Source organism: Rosa chinensis, chromosome 3, assembly GCF_002994745.2.
Source record: "Rosa chinensis cultivar Old Blush chromosome 3, RchiOBHm-V2, whole genome shotgun sequence".
Lineage (NCBI taxonomy): Eukaryota > Viridiplantae > Streptophyta > Magnoliopsida > Rosales > Rosaceae > Rosa > Rosa chinensis.
The window spans coordinates 39,173,637-39,183,672 of NC_037090.1; the positions used below are offsets into that span (position 1 = coordinate 39,173,637).

General features: G+C 38.9%; 1 protein-coding gene across 1 annotated transcript; it reads left to right on the forward strand.

Moving 5' to 3' along the window:
- The first annotated feature begins 2,892 nt into the window (after window positions 1–2,892).
- Window positions 2,893–7,420, forward strand: LOC112192973 (receptor protein kinase TMK1-like). The gene is given in 3 exon segments (XM_024332940.2): window positions 2,893–4,105; window positions 4,108–5,503; window positions 6,697–7,420. Coding segments are annotated over 3 exon segments (2,865 nt in total). The 5' UTR covers window positions 2,893–3,166; the 3' UTR covers window positions 7,227–7,420.
- The last annotated feature ends 2,616 nt before the right edge of the window (window positions 7,421–10,036 follow it).

The following is a 10,036-nucleotide window of genomic DNA, read 5'->3' on the forward strand; positions in this document are numbered from 1 at the left end:
GTGAATTTAGGTATCTTGAGCTTCTTTGGTTTAGCCATTTGTCCTATGTTTTCATCAATCATAATTAGGGTTTGGACTTTTTGAGGTGAAGGGGTAGGAGTGCGTCTACCTCTCTTGCTGCGCATCTATTCTTCAACAGGCACAATAACCAAACCATTATCTTTTCTTTCTTCAGGCTCACGAAGCACAATAGACTTTTTGGCCTTACGAACCCCTATGTCTTTCAGATTCACAAAGGGTGATACAGTAACAGCAGTTGGAAATAGAGGATTTAAAAGTAAATGGCATGCCATCAACCAAAAAATTCCTATTCAATTTTTGATACATGAGTTTGCACCACAGTCTTGTTTTTATTTTTTCCGACAGCAGTACACAAACCTGTAGGATGGAAGACCAGCAAGCAATCCTCACAACGTCCAAAGAGGTTGTCAAAGTGGTAGTGAATTACCTCTTCAACCCCATCATCAATTTTCACTTTTTTTTCCAAAAAAAAATTGGTTTCAGGATATCATGGCTAACCCTTAATCTCCCCTTTGTTGTTAAAGAGCTTTTCATCCAGTTCAAGGGGATGGCCAGTCACAGTAGCAATATCCATGATAGTTTCTTTTTTTCTCATAAGCAGGAGGGATATGAGTGATACATACCCAATAATATAGTAGGTTCAGAGGGATCTTTTCAATTGGTGTCACACCATCATACTCCATCAACACCATTGGAGCTCGAGCATAATTCCAAGGCCCTCCTCTAATCACTTTGAGCAGGTCGCCACGGTGATCAAAAGAGAAGAGGAAAAGGGAGTTTGTTCTTTCCTGGATTTTAAAGTTTTTTTCCATCACCCAAATCCTATGAAAGTGACAACGAAGGTCATTGATCTCCACTGGCTTGGGTGAGAGGGATCTTCCCAACAAGTAGGCTTGAGAATTTCGTCGAGTTTTCCCACGTGACAGCATCGTGATATCAATCACATCATCTCCTGCAAGTGCAAGAGACGCTTGGTAGCTTGCAGTAACTTCCTCAAGAGAAGCCATTTGGGAACAAAGATGAAGGAGATGAGGAGAAGGCCCCTGAGACGGCTGTGGGGTGGTGCACAAGGCATTGTCAGTGGTGGCTTTAGAAGCTTGGAGGCGCGGTTTAGAGTGCACGCTTAGGCCCCGTTTGGATGGCAGGAAATCATGGTATGGAATATGAAATAATTTCATTTTCCAATTAAATGTTTCGTTTGATTGTAATTAGTAAATTAGATATAGGAAAGATAATAAAAAAATGAGATTTGACTGGAAATTGACTCCCTCATAAAGCCTGAATAGAACTATCCAATCAGGGGTGGTATTCTATTTCCATTTCCTACTGTCAAAGGAAAAATTACATTAATTATCCATTTAAAAAATTTATATTCCCTCACCGATATTCCTTATAAGTTGATGTCATATATGTATTTTAATTAGTAAAAGGGCGTTATTGAAAATTTTAATTCTATATTTCATTCTTATGACTTACCAAACACTATAATAGGAATGAAAAATTAATTCCAGAATTTAATTTTTATTAATGTTCCAAACACCGAAATGGAAATAGCAAAATATATTACATTCCATATTGGTCTGGAAAGGAAAATAAATCATTTTCCTATTTTGATATTCCTGCTAACCAAACGGGGCCTTAGGGTTTTATACATATCCATTAAGTATTGTCAATTTAAGTAGATGTTTCAGTAAATAGACGTAATAAAAAGCAAATTATTTTCAACTCAAATTGTGTTCCAATCCATACAACGTCAAAAGTTGAGATGTATTAAGTTAAATGTCAAGAATCTTTATTTTGTCAACGCATATGAAGTTATTTTATTTCACTACAAATCCATATGTAATGAGTTTGATTAACATTTTATTGATATAAATACAAGAGATAATTGATCAAATAAGCATTTCTTAAAACTTCCTTTCAAATTTTTATAATTTTATATAGATTTCTGTTGTTTCTTTCAAATATTTACCGATATCAAAATTTTCCCAATATTTTTATTAAAATTTCTGTTTTTTAAATCATCGATATATTATCAAAATCCGATATTTTAGTCCCTAGAATTATATATACCAGTTGAGATGTTAAATTAGATGTTTTTTGAGAAACCCAAAGGGAACGTTAAATTAGAGGCTTTTTTCTTATTTATCAGGGTGTATTAGAGGTTTGAATATAACTATTCTTTATAAAAAAATTAGTTTTTTTTTGTTATTTTTTTATAAAAGATAGTGGCCACAGAAAACACGCCATGTGCAAGTTTCTCGATTGTTCATTTCCACAAGCATCTGATGACAAATCATTGTGGCCCTCAACACGTGCTGCGCCTTCATACTCTCCCTATTCTATTTTTGCTTAACTACGCTAGCTACTTCCCCACACTTTTTTTTTTTTGGGGGTACAGAAACTTAGAGCAAGTTCATCTCGTTTTGTACTTTTTTAGTGTTTATTTATATCTTTTAAGCTACCGGCACAGGTTTCAAATTGATTTAGGTCACCGGGTCAGTTTGCAAGTCACAAAAGTGACCCAAAAAATAATTTTGGTGATTCGGATCAATTTGCAAGTCACGATAGTGACCCAAAAGGTAATAGTGAATAATGAGTGACCCTGTAACTCAACAAATGAACTTACTCTTAGCTTCCGGAGACATGCAACTATGCTCCAGCAGAACCAAAACCAAATAACAAAATACAAAGATATGCTTCAAACACTAAAAAAAAGTTGAGAGTACATGAGGCAACTTGAGGGTGATGGACCAGGAATCAAAACCACTTATGACTCATTTCCAGCCGTTTTAGCACTGTCAAACCAGATCTGTGGCCCACTCTTCCAAACCCCCCACCCCCCATGTGCTTCATCTCTCACCTCCCAAAAACAACATTACTCCTCCAAAAAAGAAACAAACAAAAACCCTCCTCTCTCTCCGTCCCTGTGTTCATTGAATCATTGAGTTTAGAGTTGATACCCTTTTCTCTCCTCTGCTCCTTTTTACCTAAAGCTTCCAGCTTTCTTCAATGTGATAACTGCCCCATTGACTACCAGTATAGCAGCTCATTGATGCATAGTGCATGCAAAACCAACTTCTTTCTAACTCTGTGCAATATTTTGTAGAAAACAACAAACCTAACACTGGTGTGTTTATCAAACATGGAGAAGAAGAAACCCCAACATGTTGGGTACTACTACAAGCTCTTGGCTTTTCTGGCTGCTGGGTTTTCTTCCCTGTTGCTCTGTGCCAACTCTCAACCAAGCGCAAGCAACGATGCTGCAGTAATGCTAGCCCTCAAGAAGAGCCTCAGCCCGTCTAGTTCATTCGGATGGTCCGACCCGGACCCGTGCAAGTGGAGCCATGTAGGCTGCTCAGGTGACAATAGGGTGACCCGGATCCAGATTGGTCACCAAAACCTTCAAGGTACGCTCCCTACAAGCCTCCAAAACCTCACTCAGCTACAGCGATTAGAGGTTCAGTGGAACAAGATTTCGGGGCCTCTTCCAAGCCTAAGTGGGTTGGGCTCGTTACAAGTCTTGTTACTTGGTAACAACTTGTTTACTTCAATTCCTAGTGATTTCTTTGCTGGCATGACTTCACTTCAGTCTGTTGAGATTGACAACAACCCATTTACGGCTTGGGAAATCCCCCAAACCCTCCAGAACGCATCGTCACTTCAAAATTTCTCAGCCAATTCCGCCAACATTACCGGAAAGATACCGGGTTTTTTCAACGCCGATGCGTTTCCCGGGCTGGTTAACTTGCACTTGGCTTTCAATTACCTGGAGGGCCAATTGCCGGAGAGCTTTTCGGGGTCAGAAATGCAGTCTCTTTGGCTTAATGGGCAGCAAAGTGTAGGTAAGCTTGTTGGCAGCATTGATGTTTTACGCAACATGACTACGCTGACTGAGGTTTGGTTGCATTCAAATGGGTTTTCAGGCCCGTTGCCCGACTTTTCGGGGTTGACAGATTTGAGGAGCTTAAGTGTAAGAGATAATTTGTTCACCGGACCTGTTCCGGTGTCATTGTTGAACCTCAAGTCATTAGAGTCTCTGAATTTGACAAACAACTTGCTCCAAGGACCAATGCCAGATTTTCCCAAGGGGTTTCAGTAGATATGACTAAGGATTCAAATAACTTTTGCCTGCCAAGTCCCGGCCCATGCGATCCTCGAGTGGATACTTTGCTTTTGATTGTTAGCTCAATGTCTTATCCTCAAAAGTTTGCAGAGAATTGGAAGGGGAATGATCCCTGTGCAGATTGGATCGGAGTCACTTGTAGAAATGGCAACATTACAGTCATCAATTTTCAGAAAATGGGTCTCACTGGAACCATTTCTCCGGCTTTTGCCTCACTTAAGTCGCTCCAAAGACTGGTTCTTGCTGATAACAATTTGACAGGATCTATTCCAGAGGAGCTTGCCACTCTGCCTGCACTTACTCAATTAGATGTGTCAAACAATCTGCTTTATGGCAAAATCCCAGCTTTTACCAAGGCTAATGTGATTGTAAAAACTGATGGCAACCCTGATATAGGGAAGGAAAAGAGTACCAATGGGCCGTATCAGAATTCAACTAACCCTTCTACAAGTATTTCTGGAAATGGTAACAGTTCTGGACCTCATGGGAAGAAATCTTCAAATTTAGTAGGAGCTATTGTGTTCTCTGTTATCGGTGGTGTTTTTGTGATGTTCTTAATTGCACTGTTGGTCATCTGTTTGTATAGAACAAAACAAAAGCGATTGACCAGAGTTCAGAGCCCAAATGCAATGGTAATCCATCCTCGCCATTCTGGATCTGATAATGAGAGCATGAAGATAACAGTTGCAGGCTCTAGTGTTAGCGTTGGTGCAATTAGTGAAGCTCACACTCTTCCTAGTAGTGAGCCAAGCGACATCCAAATGGTTGAAGCAGGAAACATGGTGATATCTATTCAAGTGCTACGGAGTGTGACCAACAATTTCAGTGAAGAAAATATATTGGGAAGAGGAGGCTTCGGGACAGTGTATAAAGGAGAACTGCATGATGGAACAAAGATTGCTGTTAAGAGAATGGAGGCTGGGGTAATAGCAGGAAAGGGGCTTGCAGAATTTAAGTCTGAGATTGCAGTTTTGACCAAGGTTCGGCACAGGCATCTAGTTGCTCTTCTGGGGTATTGTTTGGATGGCAATGAAAGGCTTCTTGTATATGAGTATATGCCTCAAGGGACACTCAGTAGGTTCATCTTCAACTGGCCTGAAGAAGGACTGAAGCCACTTGAATGGACAAAAAGGTTGACCATTGCGTTAGATGTAGCAAGGGGAGTTGAGTATCTTCATGGTTTAGCCCATCAGAGTTTTATACATAGAGACCTAAAGCCTTCAAACATTCTCCTTGGAGATGATATGAGGGCTAAGGTTGCAGATTTTGGTCTTGTGCGGCTTGCTCCAGAGGGTAAAGGTTCAATTGAAACAAGAATTGCAGGGACTTTTGGATACTTGGCACCAGAATATGCAGGTAATTCTTGTTCTTGTTTATTTATCACTTCATTTGTTCTAAGATGTTTCAAATAACTGTATTTACTTCAAAGTAAGTGATAGAAAGGTATTAAAAAAAAAAAAAGTAAATAAGAAAGCTATAGGAGTGGTATACCAGCTATTGAAGAAAATAAAGTTGAGACATTATCGCTACGTTTTTCAATGGCAATGCTTGCATAATAGGCAAAAACTACAAAGAAATTTTAGTTCTTTGACTCCATTTTCTGAATTGCTCACCAAAAGAAATGCCATACCACATATATCTAATCTTTTCTGGTTTTTCCTCTCTTTTTTACAATTTTTGTCTTTTTTGGCTTAAACATGAAGTCAACTTAGGATCTCACTATTCATCCCTTTTCTGCCACTAGCTAGCTCATCCACTTAAACATTATGTGAATGAGGATAGTGTTTTATCTAGGCCACAGAAACTTATTTTCCACAAAGAAAAAGAAAAGATGCAAAACTGAATCTTTCAAGTTGTTTGGCTTGGATATGTTTTGTTAACTGATTCATAAGAAACTGGTGAAATTGCCAGTCAATTTTCTGCAATGTCATGACTCTGGAGCAATCGATTGCAATCCGGTAGGGTTTATGTTGGATGGGGTTACTGGCATTGTTAAGAAAGCAGATTGGGAAAACTTGAAGTCATCACTTTTCCTTTCGAATTTGTGTGTTGGGTACAGAGACAAGAGGCCCATTATATGAATGATGATGGGCATAATCTAGAGTTCACCAAATTGCATGTTTCAATAATAATCCAAAGAGCTGAATTATGTTCTCTGCCAGCTATGATTATGGCCTTTTGGGACAGCAGTGCTAGGTTTTCTGAGCTATTTTCTGTTTGTCCTTAATATGATACAATGGTAGAATATTGTGCTTATATTGGATTGTTCTCATTGAAACTGTCCCATATATCAGTTGTTGCCAGCTGGTTTCAGCCTTTTGGAACTTAAATACTAGATTATGCAAATTGACGACAAGGCTATTTATGCCTTTTTCCTTGCGGTCCTGCTGTTTCTGTTCCCTCTGCCTCTCATAACTTTACCCATCTGTACAGCAGAATATGTTTGCTTCCATTTATAAATTCATATAATTATTTCAGAAAATAGATTCAACTTCCATTTGGTCTTGTTAAACGATATTGATATTGATCATAAAACATTTCTTTCACAGTGACTGGTCGTGTGACAACTAAAGTAGATGTATTCAGCTTCGGGGTGATTTTGATGGAGCTAATCACAGGGAGAAAAGCACTTGACGAGAGCCAGCCTGAGGAGAGCATGCACCTTGTCACATGGTTTCGGAGGATTTTTATTAATAAGGACTCGTTCCGCAAGGCCATTGATCCAACAATTGATCTTGACGAGGGAACACTTGCCAGTGTGAGCACTGTTGCAGAGCTAGCAGGTCACTGCTCTGCAAGAGAGCCCTATCAAAGGCCTGACATGAGCCATGCTGTTAATGTTCTATCTTCTCTGGTGGAGCTTTGGAAACCAAGTGATCAAAGCTCTGAAGACATATATGGTATCGATCTTGAAATGTCATTGCCACAAGCACTTAAGAAATGGCAGGCTTATGAAGGTAGGAGCAATATGGAATCCTCTTCGTCATCACTTCTTCCAAGCTTGGACAATACCCAGACTAGCATCCCCACTCGCCCCTATGGCTTTGCCGAGTCTTTCACATCTGCAGATGGGAGGTAGATAAGAAGTAGCTGTAAATGATTGTAATGGTGATTTGGTATGTTCATTCTGGTTGCTTGTACTGTTTCTGTGTACAATTTGTTCAAACTGCCGTGTTTTAGCCTTAATAGCCCCTCGATGTTTTCGGATATTTATCACTTGTTTTAGAGGTTTGTATCAAATAGGAATAGGTTCTCAATTCTCGAGAAGCAAAATGTCCTTTCCTTTTGACATCTTCGTTGGTATTTCTTACGAGAGTCCAGCAAGTTAAACTTGACTGGTGTTTTGTGGATTTCCTGAACTTAAAAAGTTTTTGTGGCTTACCCGCTTGAATCCTTGAGAAGCAAGGCAAGAGTTGGAAGTCCTTAAATATTTGCAGTGTAGAGCTAAAAAGTTAGATGCCCGAGTCAAAATTCCAATTTAGAGTGACTTCAAACTTTTTCTCAAAGAGCGTGTCATGGCACTCATCCCATAAAAAAGTTATAAATTTTTTTAAAAAAAAAAAAAAAAAAAACAGAAAAAAAGAGCTACATGGCAAAGGCTCATTTCTTTATTCACTCTTAAGAATGTCGTTTGTTGCACAAGGAAATAAGGGTATTCCCGTAGAAAATTAGTTAGATGTAACAAAAAGTCTTTGTGAAATAAAATTCTATTTATTTGATTTAAACTACTAAAAAAATTATGAAATATACACAGATGTACTAGACTGTCCCACGTAAAATTTGAGATTTTTTTGAGGTGAATTAGTATTTTAATAAAAATTAATAAAAACGAAAACAGAAATAAAAAAATAAAAAATGAAAACAGAAATCTGATTTGATCTTTTGATGTAAAGCGCTAGTACATTAATATCATTCTAGTTCATGGGTAAAGAATACTACAAAGAAAACTATTTTATTAAGACATTGGTAGCAGAGTAGTTTATGCTAATAAAATCTCCTCGCTTCGTAGACAATTTATTCTACCTGACTCCAAACATCAAGCAAATCATTGTGGTACGTTGAAACCACATACTTCTAAATGAGTTTCAACTAGCATAGACAAGACAACCCGATCGAGCTGAACGTGATTTATCACCTAACTAACAACTAGAAAAAGAAACAAACATAATAAATTGCCTAGGCTGAGCCGGAGCTCACTACCCCCCAAAAAATGGGATTATCGAAACAAAAGCAAACTCGGGTAAAATAAACAATAGCCCACAAAGCCCAATGGGAAAGATAGAGCCCCAAGCCCAACAAGTCTGTCTTAATCCAATCCCAACCTCCATTCCCCTATGCCAAGAGTCACCGCATGCACTGCTATCGTCACGACTCCACCGCTCCCATGACTACGCAAGAAGATGCCACCTCAATCTGGTGATTAAACCTGTGCAACAATTCCAAAAACCAAACGAATATGCCTAATCATCGGACTGCCAACTATTTCCATGATACCATTATCGCTGCCGCCGCCACCTGGAAAAACTGGAAACCAACCCCAGCCATGCCGCCAGCCGTCATCCCTTACACCGACACCACAAAAGCCTCCTAGAAGTTTCAAACTAGAACCCGAGCTATGCCATTCACTGTTGCCTCCAAGTCTATCTATCCCAACAAGACAGGAGCAAAATCACAATTCCTATTCGACAGCAAACAGTGGTAACTAGGCAAGCACCATCGCCACCGTCGCTCACCATCAGACGAGATCATTGATATCATTTCTTCGCTCTCTGATTCTCTAGATGAGCTCTCACAGCTAGGTTGACTATTCCATTTGAAATACGAGTTTTAGAAAATAAGAAACAAATAATACTTTTAAGAAATGACTTTCAATCAACAACCCAATATTCAAATTAACGGAAATACTTCAAAATAAGGTAGGCAAGTGCACTGTGACGCCTTAGGGCTTACATCATAACCGAAATAAAAAGAGTTCAACAGCAACAATAAAACATAGAGTGAGGCGCGCTCCTAAGTAGGCGGACCTCACATAATTCAACTAAGTTCAACTTTGAAAGGAAAGCGAGTAAATTGATAAAGTACCCAAAGGGAAGGACTTCAAGACAGCAACACACGGACTCGACCAACAATCCACTTCTAATCTAGATCGTCCGGAGTGACCTCATTGTAACCTGAAATGTAAGGGTGAGCATTTCGTTCTCGCTAGCCCAATAGGGGCCGACCCAACCTTAGTTAGGTTTGAAAACTAATGAGTAAACCATAGCTACTAGGGTATAGACTGTGCGCATTTGTAAAGTCGAGTAAAACAAATGCAAACAAAAACAATCGTTGTTGTCTTTTTCAGGAAATCATATGCAGCATGCTTCACACAACTTGGAGCTCTGAGATACTTACCTGCTGATGTGCTCATATTTTCCTATATTATTTGCCTCTTAATCTTAGTATTTATGATTAGCCCTCCTTATTTCTAGTCATTTATGTTGTTATAGTGTTTTTGTAGGTTTGTCTCATAAAGAGAAGAAAAGAAGCTAAAATGAGTTAACTAGGATTGAAAGACGCCCAAGTCCCAGAATCTGTCTGTGCAGAACATCTAAATTCGCCTAATTACTGGGAATTACTCAGATCGAATGAGACAATGAACCTTATATCATTGGAAAGCTACGGATGTCTACTTTCTGTATAATTTTACAAATCTCAATTTCGATACTTCTGGAGAAAGTTATGATTATTTGAGTGAAGATAGGTCGGACAAGAAATCTGTTTGGGAATTTACAACCATTCGTGGAGAACTCAAGTTTCGTGGCACAAGATCGTCAATTATAATGTTTCAAGCAAGTTAATTCAGATGAGGATTCAATGATGAGCTTATTCCTACTTCTACAAGAGATA